The sequence below is a fragment of the Sceloporus occidentalis genome, unplaced genomic scaffold, assembly GCF_023333645.1.
Source record: "Sceloporus occidentalis isolate IW3139 unplaced genomic scaffold, rSceOcc1.0.p SCAF_1, whole genome shotgun sequence".
In the NCBI taxonomy this organism is placed as follows: domain Eukaryota; kingdom Metazoa; phylum Chordata; class Lepidosauria; order Squamata; family Phrynosomatidae; genus Sceloporus; species Sceloporus occidentalis.
Window position 1 is genome coordinate 284,019,753 of NW_028316981.1, and position 26,192 is coordinate 284,045,944.

At 40.1% G+C, this 26,192-nt stretch overlaps 1 protein-coding gene across 6 annotated transcripts in view; it reads right to left on the reverse strand.

Annotated features, from left to right (window-relative positions):
* KIF2A (kinesin family member 2A) overlaps window positions 1–26,192 on the reverse strand; it is an 81,140-nt gene that overhangs the window by 32,056 nt on the left and 22,892 nt on the right. For 4 of the 6 annotated variants that reach the window (XR_016277762.1, XM_089495267.1, XM_089495278.1 and 1 more), the window contains exons 2-8: window positions 21,793–21,887; window positions 18,703–18,819; window positions 17,831–17,885; window positions 10,297–10,419; window positions 9,142–9,242; window positions 1,951–2,046; window positions 739–793 (exon numbers count right to left, since the gene is read on the reverse strand). Coding sequence is in view for 5 of the 6 variants with exons in the window: in XM_089495267.1 (XP_089351393.1) it covers window positions 739–793; window positions 1,951–2,046; window positions 9,142–9,242; window positions 10,297–10,419; window positions 17,831–17,885; window positions 18,703–18,819; window positions 21,793–21,887 (642 nt within the window). In the remaining variant the exon portion in view is untranslated. The remainder of the gene's footprint in view (window positions 1–738; window positions 794–1,950; window positions 2,047–9,141; window positions 9,243–10,296; window positions 10,420–17,830; window positions 17,886–18,702; window positions 18,820–21,792; window positions 21,888–26,192) is intronic. The other 2 variants (XM_089495283.1, XM_089495271.1) reach the window with 1 other exon arrangement.

Consider the following 26,192-nt stretch of genomic DNA (forward strand, 5'->3'; position numbering starts at 1 on the left):
TATTTATGTGTGTAATTTGACCTTGGCTATTTTTGAAGATACACTAATTTCTCTGAGTTAACAAAGCTCTTTTCCTGCAAGATTATAGAGATAAAGGATATTTCTCTCCCTTATTCAAGTTTCGCTTCCCTGTCCTACTACACTCAGCCAGTTCTTTATTCCACAGTATAAGAAAAGGGATTAGAAAATAAGAGCATCTGTTTTCCAACACTGTAATGTTGTGCTCAGCTGTTTTAAAGAATGAGGGCCTGAAGTGTCACATGTCCTACCTTTGCCCTGATATAAGATATGTCCTACCCATTTCTGGAAGGGTGGGAAGTGAGAAGAGTTGTTCAACTCTGAGCTTAGATTTCAACAGTATCCCTTCTTCAAATTGGAAAACAGACTGAGGAACAGCCAAGTGCATTTCTATAGATCTAGTTAAATCACCACTAATTTTGCAGTTTTAGAATGCATAAATAAGGATTTACAATAAATCAGAAACAGGTTTTGAGTGGAAACCAGCATTATTCTTGTATTCAGAAATAATCCTATTTAAATGTTATGGATTCTTAAACATTCTTAACATATCTGATCTTTAAAGACCATTCTTAACAATGCATACGGTGAACCGATAGAGCTGAAGGAAGAATTTTAACAAGTAACTGCAAAACATTTGATCACATTACAAATATATAGTATTAAGTAAACCTATCCAGGCAATACAGATAAAAGTCTCAATATTAAAAAGAGCCAAACCTTTTTTATTGAGTGGTCGTTTTCGAACACATACACATATCCTATGCTCGTCAATCTGAAAAAAAGGATATGAAGCCAAAATGTGTAAGTCTAACCCAAATGTGACATTTAACTGGCAGGTTGTTCCAGCAACTATAATGGTGTAATCCCTTTTACAACAACAGTAACAACAATAATCAAATTTTCAAAGAACAACAGTGTCACACAACTCTTATTTTTAGGAAGGTTTCATGTGATCTACAGATACTTATGCTCCATGAAGCAAATAGCTATAGGTTGCATCACATGGGGAAAATGGAAGATCATGCCCCATTTCCCTCTTTTTTATTAAATTATACATCTTTGGCAAGTATATTTTTATTGTTACTGTTATGTAAATGGATAGTACTAAATAAATCATAAAAGTTGTTACAGCTGACAGAAGAGATAGTAGCCCTCCAGATGTTTCTGGACTGCAGCTTCCATCATTCCTCATTACTGGCTAAGCTGGCGAGGGCTGCTAGGAGTCCTAATCCAATAACATCAGGAGGGCTGCATGACTCCCCATTCATGCTTTACAGGATTATTCTGATCTAGGTTGATTTTTTCATCCATTTTGAACGTTTCAGTCAACAAGTAATGTTGCACAGATTACAAATTATATTATCCAAATAAATCATATCTACTAAACTGAAGCCACAAAAGAGTAGAATTGGGGTTGGGTAAGGTGTTGGTTTGGGTGTCTTGCATTGGTAACAGAAGTGGATTTCTAAAAAGAGCAGGATTTTACAGTCTCTAGTCACAACTTTTTTAGTCTCAGAAGTATATTTGGAAGCCTCTGAGTTCACAGGTTGCCATGACTGAGATCTCACAGTTCCCAGCTCTGAAAAGCAGACCATACCAAATAGGAAGAGAAAGCAACCTAAAGTAACATATGAACCATCTCTGAGGCAACATGTTGGAATTAGATGTGAATGCAATGAAATGGGGAATGGGTACACACATGGGGGATGGGTCCACACATGCCTCCATTGCTTTCCCCATTTAGGATTCAAACAGTTTTTACAAGCACAGCATCCACTCAAATTGGTAGGCTTGTGTAAATGCAGCTGTTGCAATATATTTCACAAATGCCACTGCATATTTACTATATGGGTTGTTAACACTTTATCATACAAAATTTATTTTAAAGTACCATATTTTTTTACATTTTTGATTTAAAGCAAAACTTACAGGATCTGCAGTTGTCAGTGGTCTGTAATCCAGACTTCCTCTAAAATCTCTAATCATGCACATAATTTCATAGTTTGGATTTGTAGCATCAACATCCTAAAAGAAACAAAAATGGCTTCCAAAATTAAAATATACAGTTACTCAGCTTTCAAGCATTATCTTCATCAGCAATGTTAAACATCTGAAGTAATGAGGCTATAACGTAATACAGTGCACCCTTTCTTTATGCGGGGGATCCGTTCCAGACTCCCCCGTGTAAAGCAAATTCTACCTATGCTCTAGCCCCATTTAAATTAATGGGGCCTGTGCATGCGGCGACGTCCCTATGGGACGCACTGCCCCTTCTCCCTGCACTGCTTTCAGCATATGACACAGGCACACTGTACTTGTAAAATATCCAATTTCTTCTGAAACTTTTATGATAAGCTATAGAAGGGTCATAACCTAAATGAGAAGACTACTCCCAATGGCTTCACGTAATCACTGAAAACTAGGAGTAGTGCCCAAAGCACAGTCATGCAGTGTTATTCCTTGGAATCCAATCACAAGTTAAGAGCTGAACCACTGCAGTGCCATTCTCCCAAGACAGTCTAGAATAATCCTGTGAGCCATCAGCTGAAAGGTTGTGGAGAGATCCAAAAAAGCAGGGTTCAACGCCCCTGACTTTCCAAAACAAGGGAGCAATTTGGAACAATTCTGTTTCCAAATAAGGCTTGAATTCAGACTAAATCATATTTTTTTTAAAAAAATCAAATGAATGGGGCTTGAGCAAAGGCAGAATTTGCCTTACGTGGGGGGGGGGGGGGGTGCCCGGAACAGATCCCCCACATAAGGCAAGGGTCCACTGTACCGCTAAGCCAAGTATCCCCTGCATCCTATGCCTGTATATTTGATTTTTGTGGCCTAAATGTATAATTTTGCATGTATCTCTGTTGAATTTCATTCTATTAATTTCAAAGTGCTTCCAAATGCTGCTTGTGTCTTCCAAGTGTTAGCTAGTCCACCTGGTTTTGTATTATCTACAAACTGGATTCGTCTTCCTCATCATCTAAGTCACTGATAATAATGTTGAAGAATGTCAGTGACAAGACATAACCTTACATTCTCTCTAGACTTCCCTCCAGTCTGAAGTGCAGCCATCGATGTTGACTCTGTGAACAAAATTTTCCAATCGATTATGTTCTTCAGTTCTTCCATCTATTCTATATTTAATCAATATCATGGGGGACTTTATCAAATATTTTGTTTGATATCCAGATAAACTACACTTACAATATTCCCACCATTTGCTATACTAGTTCATCATCACTTCTTTCAAAACAAGAGCAAACAAACCATCATGGAATTACAGTCAGCCTTTCTTATACTCAGATTTTTTTATACATGGATTCAAGCATCCATGGTTTGAAAATGTTCAAAAAAAGTATAAATTTCAAATATCAAACCTTGATTTTCCATTTTTATAAGGGACACCATTTTGCTATATCATTATATTTAATAGGACTTGAGCATCCACGGATTTGTTATCCAAGGGGGATCTTGGAACCAAACCCCAGCATATTACAAGGGTCCACTGTATGTATTTATGCCTCCTCTGTTTAATCTGGTCAATCCCCAGGGACGTAGCCAAGGGGAAGTTCTGGGGGTCCAGACCACCCCTTGGGGCGCAGGTGCATTCACACTCCTTCCTCTTCCCGTCAGGAGTGCACTCAGAGAGAGAGGGAGGGGGAGTGGGCAGGGCTTCCCTCCCTGCGACTTCTTTCCCTTTCTTTCTTACTCTTTCCATCTCTCCTTCCGCTCCTCCTCCTCCACGCTTTTGGCAGAAAAAAGTCTCCGTTCCTGCAGAAGGAGAGGAGGAGAAGGAGGAGGAGGAAGAAGAAGGGGGGAAGGAAGAACAATAGAAAGGAAGGGAGGGAGGAAGGGAGAAAGGAAGGAAGGAAGGGAGAAAGGAAGGAAGGAAAAACTAAAGAAAGGAAGAGAGAAAGGGAGGAAGGAAAAGGAAGGAAAGAAGGAAGTGGAAGGAAAGAAGGAAACGGAAGGAAAGAAGGAAGGAAGGGACTCTTTCCTTCCACCCCGTACCAACCCACCCTTCCTGTGCAGTCAACTCTGAAGGCAGGAGGGATAAATTATGTCCACATTTTCCCTCCTTCTGGGGGAGGATAAAGGGAGACCTCCCTCCCCAGAATTGGTGCCTTTTTTGAGGGAGGGATGGTCAGGAGGGAGGACAGGTAACATCATTCCCTCTCCCTTTCTCGGTCCTCGCTGGGTGATGCCTCCAAAGCCAGGAATGGGGGAAGATGGCTGCAGGGCGAACGCCCAGAGAAGAGACCAAACAGGTTGCAAACATTTTGCAGGGTTTTTTTTTTTTTGGGGGGGGGGAGGGGACGAGAGAAAAAGAGCACACACACCCTTTTACAAGGCAGGACTGGGGGAAAGAGGGTCACTTAAAGGCTGAAGGGGGGCAGGTTTTTCTAGTAAGCGGGCTCCAACCCAGGGAGAAATACAATAATAATAATAATAATAATAATAATAATAATAATTGGTGGTGGTGATTTTTGTATCCCACTTTTCTCCTCAAATTGGGACCCAAAGCAGCTTTGGGTTATTTATTATTATTATCATTATTATTATGGCTCTTGATATAAGCAGTCACATTAACTTTGTGGTTATTATTACTGCTGCTGCTGTAATGTTTTTTGTAAAACATTCCGGGGAATATCTTTGAAGCTTGTTGGCAACACTCAGCCACAGCTCCCTGTGCAGGGCTTGGGGAAGGCGCAAGGGTAGCGGGAACCCCTGAGAGAGGAAGCCAGGGAGCAAGTCCTCTTTTCTCTTTTTCCTCCCCTTCCCTTCACTCCAAGGGCAAACTTCTCTGCTGACTCAAAAACTTCCCTGTCCTGGTTTGCTTTATTTTCCCTTCCCCACAAAAAATGACTCTCCTGCCTCTCCTTTCCCCTGAATGAAGCTGGGGAGCCCTTGGCAATGGCACTGAAGAGGAGCAGCCCCCTCTCTTCCTCTTTCCCCTTCTTGAGGTAAATGCTCAACCCTCTTTCTGTGTCGGGGGGGGGGTGGTGGTGGTGGTGGCTCTTAGCCTCTCAAAATGGTGGAACTTAGTCTGGACAGACACACCTTTCCCAAAATCCTGGCTATGTCCCTGCAATTACTCATGACTAGTTTGATGAAACCATGATGGGTCATGGGAAACAGGTAGAGGTTCACAGAGATGTTGGCATCTTCTAAATATTATCAAGTTCCAGAGATTAGCTTCAGTTCCACAAAGGACGATTTGACAATGTATCAAACACCTCAACAAACTGTGAATAGCACCACTGCAATCAATGCTAAGGGGAGAATTTTTAATCTCAAAGCATTTGACAAACATCATAGTGCGCCTCCAAGGATTTCAATATTGGGTTCATTGGGATAAATGAAAATAAACTCCATACCATGCAGGAAAGCTCAAGTGGATGACTACTCAACAAAGCAAAGGAGGCAGCAAAGTAAACCATCTTTCCTGCTTTCACCATCAAGCAGTAAGTGCAATTATGTGTTTGTTTCATCATTTCTGTTACAAGTTTGACAACATCAATACATCAATCACTTAATCTCTTTCATTGTTCAAAGCTTCCCAGTAACCTGGAGGGGAATTTGAACTCAACAGTGAAGCAACTGCATCTATGGCTCTTCATGCCACACCATTCCAAAGTTCAGCTACTGGAAAATCTACTAGAGCAATCAGACATCCTTCAGATTCCCTAAATCTCGAGGGACAGATTATTCTAATTGAACCTCCTTCACCTCACAAGAAAGTGGTGTAAACACAGTATGACTTTCACACACACACACACACACACACACACTTCCAACCACCTTTCTCAAGCCTCAAGGAAAGCCTAGATTGACAATATGGCCTATGCATCAGGCCACTGACAAACTGAGATAATCCCTTGGTTGTCATAGCAGCCAAGAAGACCTAAACCAGTCTTATCAAAGAAGACAAAGCATGCATAGTGGTGTCTTCCAGAACCAAAAATCTAAAGTGTTCCAAAACTACACCTGACACCACCAGACTGGAAGGCAAACAGCTATAGCACCTCTAAACTGTCCTTTTATGTAAACACATATTACAGGATTTTATTGCACTCCCAGGGTGGTGGGATTTCCTAGCAACCTGTGAAGGTTGTTCTTTGCAATCAAACCTGTCTTAAATTCCCTCCCAGGAAGTAAGAGAGAAGCAGAGGAACCCATTGCCACCATGGGAAGGTTCTCTATGGTCCCACTCCACTCCTGTTGAGCTGGATGGGACCCCCTGAGACCACCTTTAATCCCAAAATACTTGCTGCCACCACCCAATGATTAACCAGTTACCCCCTGGGACATTGCTGGGACTGCTACTGGTAACCGACAACCAGTGAGGCACTATATAGCAACAGCAAGTACAATGTGAAGTCAAAGGCTTTCATGGCCAACATCCATAGTTTTGGGGGGCTTTTTGGGGCTATATGGCCATGTTCTAGAAGAGTTTATTCATGACTTTTTGCCAGCATCTGTGGCTGGCATCTTCAGAGAATGCTGGCATGAAATAGAGTTGGGACACACACACACACACACACACACACACACACACACACACCTATATATATACACACACACACACATACACCGTGTGACCCTCCCAATATATCCATGCCAGCATTCTCTGAAGGTGCCAGCCACAGATGCTGGTGAAATGTCAGGAACAAACTCTTCTAGAACATGGCCACATAGCCTGGAAACCACACACCCCCCCAAAAAAATAGTAAGAACATTTCTAAACCACTTATTAGTGCACTTCAACACTCCCTAAATTGTTTACAATGTGAAAGCTAACTGCTGCTAGCAAGATGGACATTCATTTTAGCTACCTCTGACAGATGCAAGCCTGAGTTGAACCTGAGCCCCTGGCTGGTATTGAACTCACAACCTTGTGGTTTGTGAGTGAGTGGCTGCAGTACAGGCATTTAACCAATGCGCCACCAGGGCTGAGTTAAGGCCACGAAAAGGAATGTAAAGAGACAGTACTTAAGGAAGAAAGTTTATTCTAAGTAAAGAACATTAAAGAACAAAACAACCATGGAGAACAACTGGTCCTCAAAGCACAAACTTAAAGTATCAATTACAAAATGATAATTATATCAGCCAAACATACTCCCAAACCTGACTCCCTGACTAAGAGACAGGGCCACAGGCGGAGGCCTTGCTCTCCTTCAGGCCTTCTCTCTCCCTCAGGACTTCCTCCTCTCTCCCAACATCCCCTCAGCACCCTCTAGAAGCTTCTCTCCCAACGGCCATCAGTTGGGGAGAAAGCCCTGATAAATGAAAGGACATCCATTTATCACACAACACAACCAATACAAAGCTTCAGTGGATCAGGGCAGCACTCCACCCTCCCTCCAGTTTGGTGTGGTGCTATACAAAGTTCCCAGATGAGCAAAACTGGCCCAACTCTATTCCACCCAGCTCTGGTAATACCCGTCATACATAATCATGACCAAGTGTAGTCTTGCTGTGAACCAATCTAGCATTCACCAATAGCACAACCAGATCAGGGTGTGTGTGTGTGCATGTGTGTGTGTGTGTGTGTGTTGTGTGCCTTTGTTTCCAACTTATGGTGATCCATGGCGTTTTCTTGGCAAGATTTATTCAGAAGAGGTTAGTCATTGCCTTTCCCTAAGGCTGAGAGCATGTGACTTGTCCAAGGTCATCCAGTCAATATCATGACTGAGCTGGGAATCATATTCCAGAGTCATAGTCCAACATTCAAACCACTATACCACACTGGCTCTCCAAACAGATCAGAGGCCACTAGGTAACTGCTAGATTGGAGAAGAATATGAGAGGAAAAGCTAGTGACCAATAAAAGCCCTTCCTTTTTAACATGGACTGTGAATACTCCACAAAGATGCACAACTTACATCCCCAAAAGTGAGGAGGGACCACATCATAATTCAGCCCTCTGTACAGACATAAACTTCTATGTAAAATGCCTGCTCCACACATTACACTTATGGCAGCTGTAGTATGTATGAATGACTACCAGATTCTGTTTCACAGACCTAGATCTTCAAATCAAGTAAGCATCTGAAAGAAGCCAGTGATCTGCCCACAGCTTCTCAGGAAGCAGAGATTTGAACGAAGGCTTCCAAAAACTCTTGCAATATGTTGACATTCCCCCAAAAACATATTTGCTGATATTCTAATTTTAACATACGTAATTTACTCCCTTCCCTTTTCCCCAGACCCTTGTTGTCAATTAAATATAAAGTGAAACCTAGTAAAATAGATTGGGCAATGATTGGTTAGTTGAATATTCTGTATTTCTTCTGTTACCCTGAAAAACTACAATATTTGAATTTATAAGATGCATGTTTCTTAGAACACAGACATTTTCAAGTCTTTCATACACAGGTTACATCTGATTGTATGGAAATTAAAATCTCATTGGAAACAGTGATGCGTTAGTAAATAAACAAGCCATTAGGAAACACACTGGATGTCAAGTTAACACAGACAGGTATTGGCTTTAATACTGAGGTGCTTCCACATAGCTATTCTTGACAAGTCTGCAAAAAGGTCCACTGTTGCAGATGGCCCCATCTGCATAAAGTACAACATATGTCTTAAGCTCTTTTCAAAGACAAAAATCCTATACTGTATATCCCATGCTAATTCTTGACTCCTAAGGAAGGAAAAATCCTTATACATTTTAACTGCTTAAACACAGCATCAAGTTGTTTGAGTGCCAATATTGTTTCTTAATGTCAACTGGAGACTAGAAGTCTCACATTTAGGCTCCAGAATTAACATGCCAGCCTGCTGACAAGATTATGCTACTGGTCCTTCCAAAGCTTCTGCTTTATGACAGGACTCATTAATATAGAAGGATTTTTCACAAATTAGCATTTTTCCCCCCACTAAAGATTGCAGCAGTGTACTTACTTCCTATGCAACTCCCTTGAAATACTGCAGTTACTTAAAATAACTCTTCTTATATCTCATTTCCAAATGTAACATTCTTAATAGCAAAAACACAGTATTTTATCCACAACCTGTTAAGAAGTATTAGTGTCCAGCAAGTCAAAAAAATTCAAAAGTAGTTGAAATAAATTGCCATGAAAATACCCCCCAAAAAATAAATGAAGAAACACAAACCTGAGCTCGTTTCTCTCTAAGTTCCTGCTGCTGTAATCTTCGTTTCTCACGCTTTTCTTGCAATTTTTCAACTTCTTTCACACAATTTGATTTTCTACGTGCTTAAAGAAAAATAATATTTTAATTTATTGTGAATTATATTTCATTTTTTGAAAATGATCAGCAGAACAGATCATTCTTTATGTTAACTAATGTTTAAAATAATACAGCCTAAACAGAATAGCCCAGGGCCCTCACTTACATGGAGCTGTATGTTGCCATAGCAGAATGGGAGTGAAACCAGAGTGCTCAGTAATAAGTTGTCAGCATGACTGAGCACTAATGCTCTGGTTACTGCTTACCTGTACTGATTTTTGCTAAACTACCAGTATAAATCAACTAGCCCAGATGAATTCATGGGGAAACATTTTGCCATTGGCTACAGGAAGATGCTGGACCTAGACAGACTTAGTGAGTCTGAGGCTGCTGTCATACTACAAAATTATGCAATTTGACACCACTTTAACTGTTGGAATCCTGGGGTTTGTGGTTTGCTGTGGCACCAGAGCTCCCTGAGAGAGAAGGTTAAATATCTCACAAAACTACAAATCTCAGAATCAATTAATCCAAGCTTGGGGGCTACGCCTGCCTCTTATCATACTGACAGAAATGGACATATCAATCCACATTATAGTTGGCCTAGCCTGTCTTCCACCCCTTAAAGTTCTCTAAATATGCAAACTGAGTAATCATTTTGAAAGTGCTATTAGAAAGCTAGATCTTTGCCCTGCACCATGCAAAACTGGCTGCCAGTGTCAAGGCTTTCTATTGCCTTAGTAGATTTCTTGCTCTCCTGCATCACTCCCCTCCACTTTAAGGGATATGGACAGTGAAAAGTGACAATATAAAACAAGCACTGACTTTAACATGTTATTCTCTTGGTTCAACATAATAAATGGTCTGATCAGCTTTCTATCTTAGTCCAGGATTTTAGAAAAACTGAAATTTTAACCATTTTTGTTACCAACAACACTATGGAAGAACAATCACACTGTGATTTCTTGAAAGAGACATAACACTTATACAGACGTCACTAATTATGAATTATATAACTGTCCAAGAGAGAGTACATGTAATGCCTAAAATGAATGAATCCTTGATACATGATTTACATACAAGGGGGTCCAAATTCCTTTTTTGCAGCTTGAACTGGAGATATATCTGAAACACTACCATTCTGTTGTGTAGAGGAAGACTGTTCAGGAAGTTGAGTAGGCCGTGCACGTGCAGAACCAATCACTGCAAAAACAAAAATAAAACGTTACTATGACACTTAGCCTAACTGGAAAAGAAGAAATTAATTTTATTTTTCAATACAATTATTTCCTAATTATCATAATAAGGCATAAATCTGGCAGAGAGAAACTGTAAAAACAGTTACTGGAGATAAAATGATTTGATTAAGAGACCATGCTATGAAATAAACTGTATCAAAATTACATATGTATTAAGCATACATCAATTCTTTTGTATAAGAAACCTGATATTGATATTTCAATATAGTATGAATATGGTGCACCATGACACTTACAACATTTGTCTCAAGGCTAGGAAAATTATTTTACTACATAAGTCTCCTTCTCTGACAGTTTCATGTGATCTAAACAAGTTGCGACAGAATAAAACAATTGGTTGACTAGTAACAAGAGACGCAGGTTGGTTACAAGAGAGTTTATTCACATGTTCCATGAGCACCTCTAATGCAGTAGTTATGCCCCATTATCTGCATATCAACACTGGTATTACAGATGCAACAGAGTACAGTAGGAGTCCCACACCCTATTCTTAAACAAGCATTTATACTGATACAGGAGCTGATCTACCACAGGTGCTAAGTAAAGGAACATTTAACCACACCCTCTGGTAGATGTGACAGAGCAGTGAAAGAGTCTGGGAGCAAGCCATAGACTACACAAGGATATGCAACCCAGGCCAGATCCCACCTTCTGACCCCTCTAAGATTATCAAGGTTTGGTTTTCTTGGGCACACATTTTTGACTAATATCACTTACACATAAGCAACATTCATTTTCATTTCATTGAGTTATGTGTCCATCTTATTTGCAGGCTGATTTGCAGTCTGTGCCAACCTACCCAAACTATCAGCCTGCAAGTAAGGTGGACACATAACTCAAGGAAATTAAAATGAATGTTGCTGATGCGTAAGTGATGTTATTCAAGTGACTACATAGGCAGCCACAGAACTGGATATATATACACACAGCGCATCCTCTGAAGCTCTAGAGATCTCAACTAGAAAGAGGCACAGGTGTCCTTCTTACTAAACAGGGGAGCAGCCTCAACATCTGCTATTCTAGCTGAGGTGAGCACTTTCTGGATCTTTTCTGAATAGACCAGAAAACTGGGCCAAAGCTAACAAAATGAAATTCAACATGGAGAAATGTAAGGTACTGCACTTAGGGCAGAAAAATGAAATGCACAGATATAGGATGGGGGACACCTGACTGAACAAGATTACATGTGAAAGGGATCTAGGAGTCCAAGCAGACCATAGGATGAACATGAATCAACAGTGCGATGCGGCAGCTAAAAAGGCCAATGCAATTTTAGGCTGAATCAACAGAAGTATAGTGTCTAGATCAAGGGAAGTAATAGTGCCACTGTATTCTGCTATGGTCAGACCCCACCTGGAATACTGTGTCCAGTTCTGGGCACCACAATTCAAAAAGGACACTGAGAAACTGGAGTGTGACCAAAAGAGGGCAACTAAGATGGTGAATGGTCTGGAAACCATGCCCTATGAGAAAAGACTCAGGGAGCTGGGTATGTTTAGCCTGGAGAAGATAAGGTTAAGAAGTGATATGATAGCCCTATTGAAATATTCGAAGGGATGTCATATTGAGGAGGGAGCAAGCTTGTTTTCTGCTGCTCCGGAGACTAGAATGCGGAACAATGAATGCAAACTGCAGGAAAAGAGATTCCACCTGAACATTAGGAGGAATTTCCTGACAGTAAGGGCTGTTCGACAGTGGAACACACTCCCTCAGAGTGTAGTGGAGTCTCGTTCCCTGGAGGTTTTTAAACAGGCTGGATGGCCATCTGTCGAGGATGCTTTCATTGGGAGTTCTTGCATGGCAGGGGGCTGGACTGGATGGCCCTGGTGGTCTCTTCCAACTCTATGATTCTAATTCCATATGTAGTTGTTATGCGCCTTCAAGTAATTTCCGACTTATGGCAACCTTAAAGTGAACCTATCATGGGGATTTCTTGGGAAGATTTGTTCAATGGAAGTTTGCCATTGCCATCCTCTGAGGCTGAGAATGTGTGTGTGACTTACCCAAGGTCACCCAGTGGGTTTCCATGGCCATGGCCGGGAATCAAACTCTGGTCTCCAGAGTCGTAGTCTAACACTCAAACCACTATGCCACAATGGTCAAAGTTTAAAAATCATAACACTAAGTACAGCAGTGGATCTCAGCCTTTGGGTCTCCTAATATTTTGGACTTCAGATCCCAGAATTATTGGCCATTGACTATGCCTCCTGCAAGCTGAAGTCTAAAATCTCCAGAAGACCTAAGGTTAAGAACCACTGAAAAAATGAACAGACCTTAACAGTTAGGAAGGACCAACTCTGTCATATAAGGATAAAAACTCAAATGGTTTCTTCTTATTAAGACTCTCGGCATCATACAAAAGAATTTAGTATTGAATTATGATCCCCAAAGCCAAAACAGAAGAGGCTGTGATGCTATAGAACAACCTATGTGGGAATGGACCTCTTAAAGATCCACTGAAAACTGACAGCAAAATGTCAGTAAGAGACACCATCCAAACCTTTGGGGAATGAACAAAGATATTGACACTACATAAAAGCAGAACAGGGTATATACTGACGGAGACTAATGATAAACAGTCCAAGGAAAATACTGATGATTTTACCATTACAAACTTGATAGTTTCATATGGGGAAGGGCAAGTGAACAACAGAATACTACCACAGAAGGTTTTCTACCATCTTTATCAATAAATGATAATTTGAGATGTTTTTCCGTGTTTGCCAGAAAGAAATTTGGATTAATGTATATAAACAAAAAATAGAAACTTTCCTCAGATATATTGTGCATATTATCTAATCCAGAAGTATTGAATGGTAAGGGTATGCAATAAAAATTCTTGGCTACTTGCATCAATATTGAGAATATAAAGAAGAAAAATAGAATTCAGAAGAGAGACGTTGTGAGTACAGAGCCCCTAAGTGGACATATTGGCTTTGAATTTTATGTTCAAGACACTATGCCATACATGTCATTTGTACTTCAGCAGGCAATCCATATATATATAATTTGCTTTGAGTACTAAGGACTTCAGTAGGCAATGCATACTTTACCATCTCACATGGAATGATTTGGTAAGTGCTCCCAAGTGCTATCATGAGTCTGTTGGGAGTTATTCTCTGACTCAGTCTGAAGAAGAGCAGACACTGAAGTGAGCATGTAGGATATGATACTAAGTGCACATAATGTGAAGAATTGCACCAAAACTAGCATATGGAGCATGAGGCAAGCACAGATTGGTGGTAACATGTGCTAAGTGGGGGCTGACATATGAAGTGTCATATGTCCCTACATTGGTCACCAAAAGCTATTATTATGAGACAAGCAGTTTTGAAGCTGAGACAAACATCCAAGCTGAAGCTGGTTGTGAAGACAGCAAACCCAAAGATGTAGAAGGAATACAGATTATTCGCCCAAGAACCCAAAATTACCTTAGAGTTGGAATACAATAGTCCTCTCAAATACAGCAGTTGAACAGAATGATGCTGACATACCTTCAGAATTGTTTATCTGTCTCTGCAGAGATTAAGGGAAAAGATATCGCAAGTGGCTCTGTTCTTCATTGTAAGATGCTTCCCCCCCCCCCCTTGAAAACAAACATGAATCCTCTATCATTGTGGCAAAGCCTTAATGGAGTAAGGTATCATCTTTCTTCCCACTGTCACAAGAGAATCTAGCTTGAAATGCCTGTCCAAGATAAATGGGCAGCCTAATTTTTATGCTGCAATGCAAGGCATATACAGTGGAGCCTCCGCATACGCCGTCTTTTTATAGGCGGCTTTGAGCATAGGTGCTCAAAGCCGCCGGCGCGCGCGGGGCGGAGTGTCCCATTCAATTGAATGGGCATGTGCACCCGTTGCGCCTCGCTCGCCGCCGTGCACGAGCCCCATTGTTTACAATGGGGCTCGAGCATAGGCGGAAATCACCATACGCGGCGGGATCTGGAACGGATCCCCCGCTTATGGCGAGGTTCCACTGTAGCAGAGGAAAACAGAGTATCAGTACCAATGTGGGAACAGTTTTTGACAGCTTTAAACCATCTGAGTTGAAGCAAAGAATCCACAGATTCCAAACACACTTGATGATGTGATATAGGGACTATGGCATGTACATCTAGAACATGGTGTGGGAAACAGTTCTGATGACCATTTTTCACATTGGTGTGCTGCACTAGCACATTCTGAATGACCAGAAATGGCATTCCAATTTCAGTTATAAGTTTAAAAATGTCTCCTTTCCATCTTTCTTTGCATTTTGTGGTTCAAAACAAACCACTACATTTTTCAGAGTTTTTGCAGCAGTTTGGGTGACTTGGGGTTGAGATAAAGAAGATTGGGAGCTTGCATGCAGCCCACATTTTTCCCACCCAGATGTAGCCAGAGAGCTAAACTCCTATCCATCCATTACTTTGAGATAAATACAATCTTCAATTGCTTTCTTGAATTTTGAAGATGGGCTAATAAAGGATATCAAAGGAAAGTTAGGATGAAAAAAAATTAGAAAACCAAGACATCCAAGAGTTCAACCAAGATAGCTGCAGAGAGCCAGAGTAGAAATCTACCAGGGACAAGCAATGAAACATGACAACAAGCAGTTTGGCCCACTCAATTCCTATCAGAGTAGCTTTAAGTAAGAAAATTATGTCTATCTTAATTAGTGAACTTTCTCTTATGAACACAAACCTTCTCAATATGTGAATCACTGCATTATAGATATGTGGCAATAAGTTAAAACAGAACAAAACAATTTAAAAAACCTCACCATTAAGTTAACATGAAATTTATGCTTCATTTGATTTAAAAGCAAAATAACACAAGATTCTGAAGCTACGGGCAAAAATTCAGAGAAAAAAGTCACTCAGTGGTACTGCTATGGGCACCTTCAGGGAACCACAGTATGTGAACATCACCAAGGCTGACCTGGAACAAAGCTTACTCATCACATGCAAACAGAAACCTTTCTTCTAGCTGAGATTCATCAATAACATCTTTATCATTTGGACTCGTGGAAAGGAATCACTTGAGATATTTCACCAGGATTTCAACAACTTCCACCTCACCTGTAACTTGAGCCTGGAACAGATTCACTTTCACTTTTTGTGAAAATGATGTCAAGATTCACTTTCTTGACAGCAATGTTGTCTTCTAAGCTATATGCTATATTAAAAACACACTGATAGCTACACCCAATTATATGCTTCCTGCTTCTGCCCAGAACACACTACCAAATCTATTGCTTACAGCCAAGCCCTTCAAAATAAACACATCTGCACAGACCCACAACACAGACTCAAAACTCTTGGATTTGCAGTAGACATTTCTCAAACAACAATACTGCTACCCAGAAACAAACTACAGTTGTCCCTCCATATTCGCTAGGGTTAGGGGGCCAAGACCTGTTAATATGGAAAAACCGCAAATAACAAAAACACTGTTTTTACCTGAGAAGACACCTCTCTAGGAATCTCTAGGTCCTCCAGTGCAACTCTGTGGTCAATGTCCAACATACACTGACCATAGAATGGTACTGGAGTAGCTACAAATGGTCTTTCAGTGCAACTTTTAGTTGAAGTTGACCACAGAGTGCACTGGAGGACCTAGACAGTCCTAGAGAGAACATATTAATGAAATCCGTGAATAATCAAATCCGCAAATATCAAAGCCGCAAATATGGAGGGATTACAAGACGGACCAAAAACAGAAAACCTGTAGTTGTCACCTACAGACCCCAACTGAGATCACTCAAAGGCATTATCAACAAGTTACAAGCAGTTATGGAAAATAATACACTTGTCCCTTGGCGTTCGCAGTCTTGCCATTCGCATCCCTCGATCTTTCGTGAACTGCAAGCTCCAAGGGACGCAATTACACATGCTCCCAGGGTGCATGCACATGGCCGTGTGTGGGAGCATGCGGCCTTTCAAGCTAATGGAGCTTGAATACTTGCAATTTTTTGTTTTCATGGGGGGTCCGGAATGGATCCCCCGCAAAAATGCAGGGGAGACTATACAGTCTTCTCATAAGCTCTGTGAGGCAGACCTTTACTGTCCTACAGACAACTTCCAAATCTTAACCTCTCACTTACAACAAGATACATAACATGGATGATAATACAGAGATAAGATCCTGCAACAAACTCAGATGCAAACTCAGTCCACATCTACCCTGGGAGCAATATTACAGAATGTCAGAGGTACATTTACATATTCGTCTTCCAATATAATACAGTACACATCATTGTATATCAACAATGACCCTCAGCACCTAATATTGGATGAACAGGACAGCCTCTATACAAGAAGGTAAGTGGACACAAATCTGACATTACAAATGGCAGTGCCCAAAAAACTGTGGCAGAACATTTCAATCTTCCCAGATATACAATAAGGGATTTACAGGTAGCAGTTCAAACAAAGAAATTTCAAAATAAAATTGGAAAGAGAAACAGCTAAATAGTCAAAGATTTCAATCCATTAGCAGAAAAAGGAACAATAAAATGGTTCCATGGCACATTCCATGTAATTACACTAGTCCTCATAACTGTACATACTACAATCTCCTCGGAGAAGTTTTTGATCTTAAAGGAACTGACTTTTGGTAAACAGACCTATTGCTTTCATATGTCAATAGTAACTGACCACTTTAAAGGTCTGAAAGACCTGTATCACTTCACACAGCCCTTTGAAGATTTAGGGAGAGGGTCACAATTTGCATCTTTCTGGCTTCTATTATATCCTATCGCATTCCCACAACTAAATAAATATGCTTAACAACCTGAGGCTTTACTATCATTCTGCCACTGTATCTTAAGAAGTGGAATGATAGTCAGAAAAGCTCATGCTGAAATATAAATCAGTTTTAAAGGTGATGCTAAATTCCTCCCCCCCCCCCTCACTTTTTCCCATTTTATTCAGAGAGAAAAACTAAAAGAGCAAATTCTCAACAAAGCTGCTACTGTGGTATCAAGAGATAACTGAGCAGGAAATCATTTGTCCCATGCCTTGCTGCTGTTCCTCTGGTAGCTGGAAGGGGCAGACATGCTTCCTCTCTCCCAAGAACTCTATATTGTTCCAAGTATTCACTACACAGACACAGAATTCAATTGTGAGACTACACAAGAGACAAAGAAGAAAGGACCTTATTCTCACAGCAGTCTACATACAGCAAAAAATCAAGAACTAGTAACTCCAATTGAACTGCTGGTTATCTTACCTGATTGAGTGCAGTGCAAAAAACAATAATATTGGACTGTGTTCTTACAGTGAGAAAAAGGTACAAGGTTTTGTTGTTAGAACAGGATAGCTTAACTGGAATTTATAGCATCTTATTTTTGTCTGCTACGCTGAAAATAATTACCTCTGTTGTCTCTGGAAGGGGCTTCAACTTTAGAAGGAGCCACAGTTCTTCGATTCTAGAGAAAGACAGACATGCTATAATTTCTTATCTGCTGTCCTTTTTTCAGACAGAAAAAGGAGTGTGAAGATTATCTTTAGTAGATAAGGAGGAGCAACCAGTCATCATAATGCATAATTTCATAAAGTCCCCTTACTCTGCTTCAAGCAATATACGTCTAAAATACTACTTCTAAGGACCTATTTACTTTGCTTGTTATGTTGCTCTTTTACTTGTAAAATGCCATGTACAGTGATGGCACTATATAAATAAATGGTGATGATGATAATAAGAATAATAACAACAACAAGAATCTATTCAAACTGGGAAATGTGTACCAAAATGGCAAATGAGGTTCAATGTAAAAAAATGTTCAATGTATTTGCCTTTTTTAAAACAATGGTGCAAATTAAACCAACACATTTAGCAGTGCATGTAGTTTAGTCCATAGATGTAATTTACTACAGAACACATTGAACCTCCTGGTAATACTCTCTGCGCAGAGAGAAATATGTTCCTTGCCTCAATAAAGATGATAAATCTGGGGGTAAAGGATACCCTAAATCAAAGCACTGCTTTCCCCTTCTGATAATTAGTCATTTGTAATAAATTACTTTCTATAACCAAAGTTTATAAGGGATTACAATTTCCCACTTCACTCACGTCAAGTGCTTTGTTGCACTGATAAAGGAAAATAAAGAATTTTTTACTGCATTGTTTATATGTATTGCTCAAAAAATTAGAAAACTGTTAAACCTTATTTTTTAAAAATGTCAAATAACATCTGCCAACTGAACAATGGCGAATTCAATCAAATTACATTATGTTTCACCAACCTTCACAATTTTGTTTACTTTAGCAGAAGGTGTTGGAGGTGGTGGGGTTTCTGGGCTGGGATCATCATCTTCAGGAGCAAGGTCTGGGTTAAGTGAAAATATACTCTCCAAGTCAATCTGTATATAAGAAAAACAGATTGTTTTTGGCAACATGAAATATGTTCTATATTCTTCTTTTAAACAAACATGTCTGATGGTTTTGCTGTTAGTAAGTACCAGTTCACCCACATTTGGTGTTTCAACACTATCACATCAACTCAAAGGTCTCCAGTTCATCTTGAAATGTCAACTAGCAAGACAAAATGCAGTTACAGTTCCTGCCAACATCCCCTACTGAACAGAACTGCCACAACCCTCTACATAGTGTCCTGCAAAGTCTTGGACTTATTAAGCACAGTCTTCCCCTTGCCCCACCTACCAATCCTTCCCAAGTAAAATGCTATGGCTGAATAAAGCATGCTCTTTCTTACTCTTTTATGGATACACCCTAAGGATAGTCACTTCCCTGCCTTTGCCCTTGGACAGAACTTAAGGAAGAAAAGATGTAACTTTCTATTTCTTCCTCCTCTCATCATCTTTGCAGTTTTTACTTCTGTGTGCGCGCGCGCGTGCTTTCTAGCCACCTGCTGACTTAATAATAATAATGTATTTATATTCCGCCTCCCCCGAGGCAGGTTACAGTAACACAATTAATACAATAAAATACGTAATAAAAACAAACCCACAATACATAATCCCCTCTCCCTCCACTATAAACAAAACAATAAGAATGCAGATTTAAATAGTTAAAACAGGCGAATTGGCAAGCCCGTGAATTTCATAGGATTTTCTTATGCCAGGAGTATTCAGAGGTGGTTTGTCATTCCTTCTTCTGAAATATAGCCTATAGCACCTGATATTTGATGGTGGTTTCCCATCTAAATACTAACCAGGGCTGACCCTGCTTAGTTTAAAAAATCAGATGGTGCTTGGGGCCTTTAGGGTATATTTTCCTGAACACCTGAACATTATTAGTAGTAGCAGTGACAGTGGCAGTAGCAGCAGTACCCCACTTTCCCCCAAAAATTGGGATTCAAAGCAGCTTCCAGTCTAAAAACACAGTACAATTAAGAACCTACAAAAATAACTGTTAAAAAGGAATTAAACCACTACAATATTAAACATCACCATGCAGCCACCTCTGGTTGGCTGCCATCTTATTTATTACTTTCTTCTCTGAGGCAGTTTTCAATAGTTAAACCATATACTGCCTTTTCTTTAATTTTCTTAATAAAAGACTTCTTTGCTGGAAAGATGTCTTTGCTGTGATCTCAATCTCTCTGCTCTCTCACAAATATGTGACACAAGGAAATTCTGCTACATAGATCAAGGTGGGCCACTGTGATCCTCTGGATGATGTTGGACTGCAACTTGCATAATTGCTCATCACTGGCTCTAACAGCTGGAACTACTGGGATCTGCACACCTGGAGGCCCACATTTTACTTATTCTAATGTTCCTGAAGTGAAGGAGAGTGTGCCACATATTTTAACAAAACACAGACACACAGAATGAGGGGCAGCTCTGTTGGAATAAACACAGACATAGCACAATAAGAAAGAAGATCTTCTAAGATTAGAACTAAATTTCCCTTTGTTTCAGTAGGATTTCCTTTGAACATGTAGAAAAGTAAATTTCTGGCATGTAAAGAAACACATGTTTCAATCAGCATGTTTAGGGTTGTATGTTGTAAGTTTTCTTTCTTCAGCAGATGATGGCATTTTAACTCATTCTACCTTGGGTTACTAAAAAGCATTACAATTAAAAGCATCAAAAGTATGGAGAAATTATTAAACAAATAAAGAACCATTTTGTTACTTAAATGTTTGATATGATGCCATTTTCTTCACATTTTATTATTTCTGTCTAACTAGTACAATCTATTAAATGTCGACAAGATACTGCTATAAAGGCCACTGTTATCTGATTTGCTGCATTTCTGTGATAGACTTCTATGGGCCAAAACAGATGGCCAGGTTAAGCTGGCTTCGCACTGGCTTGGGCGTGCGGCATTTAGACGCGCCATGTCCCCAAGCCAGACAAAAGCAGCTGCAACAATTACACACCAGCTTGGGGGCATGGCATTTAAATGCCAGTCACCCAGGAGCCGGCAAAAAGCCAGCTCTAGAGGCAAAGGGGTGGTTTTTTTATGTTCCTATTTGAGGCGGAAGTTGTATTGGGGCCATGCATCTACTTGCCATGGTCCCAATCCAGCCTAAAAGGGGCAGCTCCAAGCTGCCCCTTTTTGGCCATCTGTTTCGGCCCAAAGTCTCTAAAGTGAGATGATATTTCTAATTAGCAATAACTTTAAGAGATCAGAAACAAATGCAAAAACAATCTCTATACCAGGGGTAGGCAACCTTTTTGAGCCGGGGGCCGGGTTGCTGTCCCTCAGACAACTGGGGGGGGCGCAAAGGCAAAAAATAAATAATTAAATAATTTTTTTTAAAAAAATTAAATAAATAAATAAACCGGGACAAATGTAGGACAACATTTTCAAATGGTGGACACTTTTTTTAAAAAAGTGGAGGGCACACAAAAAAAATTGCTGATTTTTTGGAAAAAAGTTAATATAAATGCATGTTTCTGAGGCGTCTATAGACAATTGTCCCCCTTGCCGCTGCACGCGAGAGGCCAAAGGCCCCGGCGGCAATCGGCGGCAGGACCGGGCTGGGGCCAGTTCCAAGGCCTCGCCGGGCCGCATCCGGCCCACGGGCCGCAGGTTGCCTACCCCTGCTCTATACTGTGGCCCCATGGCATCCACTGGGGTTTGGTTCCAGAAACCCATGGATACAGAAGGCTAACTGAAAATGTCCAGCCAGAGTTTGTTCTACATTTTAAATATATATTCTTTTGTTCATGCATTAGTTCATGTATTTATTAATGACATTGTTATGACCACTAAATAACATTTTATTTTGGTAACTTGCAAGCATAAAACCATACAGCACTATTTAAAATATTATGCCCATTACCTATTCAAGTAGAAAAATTAAGAACAAAATATTTAAATACAAGAACTTCTGAACAGTTGAAATGATCAATCAGTACCTCTTTTCCTTTAGTATCGCCATTTTCAATCCATTCAACTGTAACACTTTCATTATCCTCATTTAGAGATGTTACCATAGCTTCATGTATTCGTCCTGGAAGGAAAGAATAGTTATTTGTATAGAAAATTTATATCTTGCTTCTGATGTAATGACCCTCTAGGAGAACTATAACAGATTATAACAAATTATAAACAATAACAGTATCTATATTTATTTATACAATCGTGCCTCCATTTTCACGGACTTGGAATCTGCGTCTCTCACCCGTCCACGGGGGGCAAATGGAGGGGAACAAAATGGGGCATGCACTGCCATTCAAGCCTACTATACCTAAGCTAAAATCCCCTTTGCTATTGTTTCCTTTCTCAGAAGCAAGGGATACAATTCCAAGCAGCCCTTGGTCTCCCACTTGATGGCACAAACCATGGTATACTTCCTTACACTCTGTAGTTCCCAAAGCAACTAACTTAGGGGTGAAACAGACTGCCTCTTTGCACCGCCATCTGAACAGCTTACGCCGCATGCTCTGAAGTCGCTGAAAAGCCGGCATCATGCTGCCTGGTTGCGCACAAATGGGCCGACTTCTGAGCACTTTGGTGGCACCGCATTTAGATGCTGCATGCCTCAGGAGCACCATAAAGCCACATAGGGTGGGAAAAGCCAGCTTTTTGCCAGCACACAAAGGAGCAGCAATTTGCCACTTCTTTTTGCACTGGCAAAAAAGTGGATTGAGGCCGCGACATGAGGTTGCTGCAGTCCTAATCCAGCCTTCTCAGGAGCGGCTTCAAGACGGCCCTTTGGGGCTGTCTGTTTTGCCCCATAGACACTCCCTTCAAGGAGTTATACAATTTCTTCTGAAACTGCTGCAGTATTTCTTTTGCAGATTCATCAGAGGGGCTTTAAAAACTTCTTTTTTTTAAAAAAGTGTATTATAAATAATCTTACACTTACATCACTACTAGTGCATTTCTATACGTGTCGAGTCAGAAGTGTGCACAGAATTGCTGCCTATACTGCATTTATAATTTTTCAAAAACACAGTTTGATGTGTTTTATAATTCTCTCTTTTTGCACCCCACCAATCTGTTCCCCAAATATAAGGATAATGGTATCATTACTTCTGGGATGGCAGGTGACGCTCTCTCAAGGAAACTGATCTGAGAAACCACAGCCAGGCATGATAATATACATGCTGAGACCTGGAGTTAATGAGTTTCCATAGTGACATTCAGTGTCAAGGAAAACTCAGAGTGAATAATATGAATGCAAAAGCAAGACTCCTTGAAAAGGAACTTCAATGGATAAGACCACTGACATTGCAGAGAGGCACAGAAGTTATTTTTTGTATATGTCAAGAACCCACAGCTGGAGATTTCTTGGTGGTTTTTATAAATGGAACTCCCAAAGCCTGGTGTGATGGACTCCTGAACAAGTTTAAAAGAAGCTTGCCTTGTGAGAGTTTCAGCAGTGCCAACTATAAAGCTTTGACAGAACAGGTAGGCCCCTCACCCTTTCATGAATCCCCCTTTTGGATCACAGCCCATTAGGGAAGCCTTACAGATAAGCCCATGGATCATATACCACCTTCCGTCCAACTCGGTGCTAATTATTTGAAAGAGATGAAAGCAGAAAACAATGACAGGAGAAAACTAAGAGAGAGAGAGAGAGATGAGTAAAATAATATTTTTTAACAAAAGAACTATCAGAAAAGCAATAGTCTCACACTAAATGACAACAAATTCCGAAGCTCTATTGGGTATTGAGGAATTTAACCAGATGTAGTACTTTTACGTGTGGCAGTATTTAATGAATGTGGATATAATGCAATTAATCTTGCCAATTTACAATGAATTTTGGCTAGCAAGTTTCATATCACGGCTATCTATTGTTACTATTAGGCTACAAAACTAACAATAATACTTTGTTTTTCAAAAGTATTAGTAATATTTTTCCTTTTCTTACTTTATTTACAGATTAGTCACATGTAGGAACTTCTTATCGAGGTGTCAGCCTCAGTTCTGTGGATCTTTAATTGGCATGTCATATCAAGGCAACACCCAAAGCAGACAAACAAGCATTAACTATCCTATTTATAATGTAAACAATTCCTAATGTTCTTGGGTGTTTCCTTACTCTGCTAGGGGTTTAGCTGAAACTATCTAGAAAGGGAGCTGAGGAAATAGGTTGAGATTCCTTTTCTCAGTCATCAGTCTTCGTTTGAATGAATATCTGAACAAAATGTGTTTTCATACAGCATGTGCTCCTCTATATCAATGTGGAACTAATTAAAGCAGCTTCTTCAAGCACTCAGATTCCAGTCTAACAAAGTTATCTCCTGCCAATAGCACAATGAGAGAATTTAGCACACCATGCTGAAACAGTAGGAAGCCACCCTTTCTTGATACTGACCTACTTTGGGATACAAAAAGACATGGGCGAGAACAGCCAAAAAAAAAAAAAAAAGTCATGGAAGCTATAAGATAAATGCTTTTAGTCAGCAACTGGCAATTTTCTTCTAACCATTAAGTATTATTTGTGCCATAAGAAAGAGAGAGGGAAGGAGGCAAGATAGCTCAGTGCATCATTTTGGATGAATTCCAAAACATCCAAACTGTAATACTCCCTTTGCCAAGCTGTATGTGAAGGTAAAAATATGCTCCGAAGACCAAAACAGATGGATCCAAGAAAATACAACATTTGTAGTTCTGATACTTGGAGGGTGGGGGAAGCAGAGCCAGACAAAGGAGAACATATTCCTAGAGAACGTGCTAACCACTGTGTAAGCTCCTGTGAACTCAAAATGCAATTTGAGAAAAGTTGAGAGCAGTTTAAAGAAACCTACAGAAACACACAATTCACATGACAGTTCCACCTACAATAACAGAACCACATTCTGAATTCAAGATATGCTTTAATGATTTAGGAATTCTACACCAACGGGGAGAAAGATCAAGTTACTACATATACTCATGTATAAATCTAGAAATTTTAGTCAAAAAATTGACCCCAAAAATGGAGCCAACTTATCCACAATTCAATTAAGTACCATACCTTAACTTTTATTTAAAAAAGGAACCATCTCCCAGTGAAAGGCACTGACCCCCCCCCCCCCCCCCCGGTTGTCTCAGCCATCCATCCTTTATGGTGAGCACAAATATGCCTCTGGAATTCTGTAAGTCTGTATTTTCTTTTGCTTCATCCTTTACATCCTCTGTTACAAGCCCCTAAGTTTTACCCTCAACATATCCCCAAAATCTGTCCTCAACTTATACATGAGGTCGACTTAATAGTCAAGTATATGGGGTAAGTATGGGCATTATAGTTATACATACATCTATACATTTTGTCTTAACACGAGAGGGGAAAGAATCAACTGTCATTACTTTCCACAGAGAGTCAGTCCCTCCATGGAAATGACCAGGAAGAAAATAAACCAGAGCAGTAAAAACAAACTTGAAAAAGGTGGTGTCTATCACTTTGTCTATGCATGATTCTTAATTAGATGAACTTAGTGGAAGTGTGGTTCCAGTATGCCACACATCTTGTACATAAACCAGTGGCCCACTCATTCCAATAGAAATATACCTGTATATACTCAACTATAAGTCGACCGCATGTATAAGTCAAGGGCAGGTTTTGGGGGCAAAATTATGGATTTTGATACGACCCTTGGATAGGTCGAGGGTAAAACTTAGGGGCATGCAACAAAGGATCCAAATGATGAAGCAAAGGAAAACAATGCCAAAGAACCTACAAAATTCTGGCAGACATAATGGTTTTGGCTCATACTAAAGGATGAATGGGAGAGAGAGCAGAGAGAGGTCAGTGCTTCCAAGACAGATAGGACTCTTGCCTTTTACCGGGGATGGTGTTCTTAACAGTTAAAGTATAGTATTTACATTGGCCCATGGATAAGTCGACCGGGGTTTTGGAGGTCAATTTTTTGACTAAAATTTCTAGACTTATAAATAAGGATATATAGTATATCTGTAACCAGAGTGGCTGTGTGTGTGTGTGTGTAAACTTGTTTCAGAACACAGATTCCCCATTCCAGATTAGAGTAGTTACATATGACCTTTTTCATCTTAAATCCAGTTTCTAAAAATCTAAACTCTATGAAGTTCTAATGAAATTTGGAGATGCCCATTATGATTTTCTTGTTTTGCCCGGAGATGTAGTTATCATAATTTACAGTTACTGTATTTTCTGGCGTATAAGACTACTTTTTAACCCAGGAAAATTTTCTAAAAAGTCAGAGGTCGTCTTATATGCCAGGTTTTGTCTTATTGGGTGGGTGCTGAAACTACCAAGCCAGATTGGAGCATCTGCGGGCTTTGTATATAATTCAATCCAAGCAGGCTTTGTATACAACAACTTTTCCTTCTAAGTACCTGCATG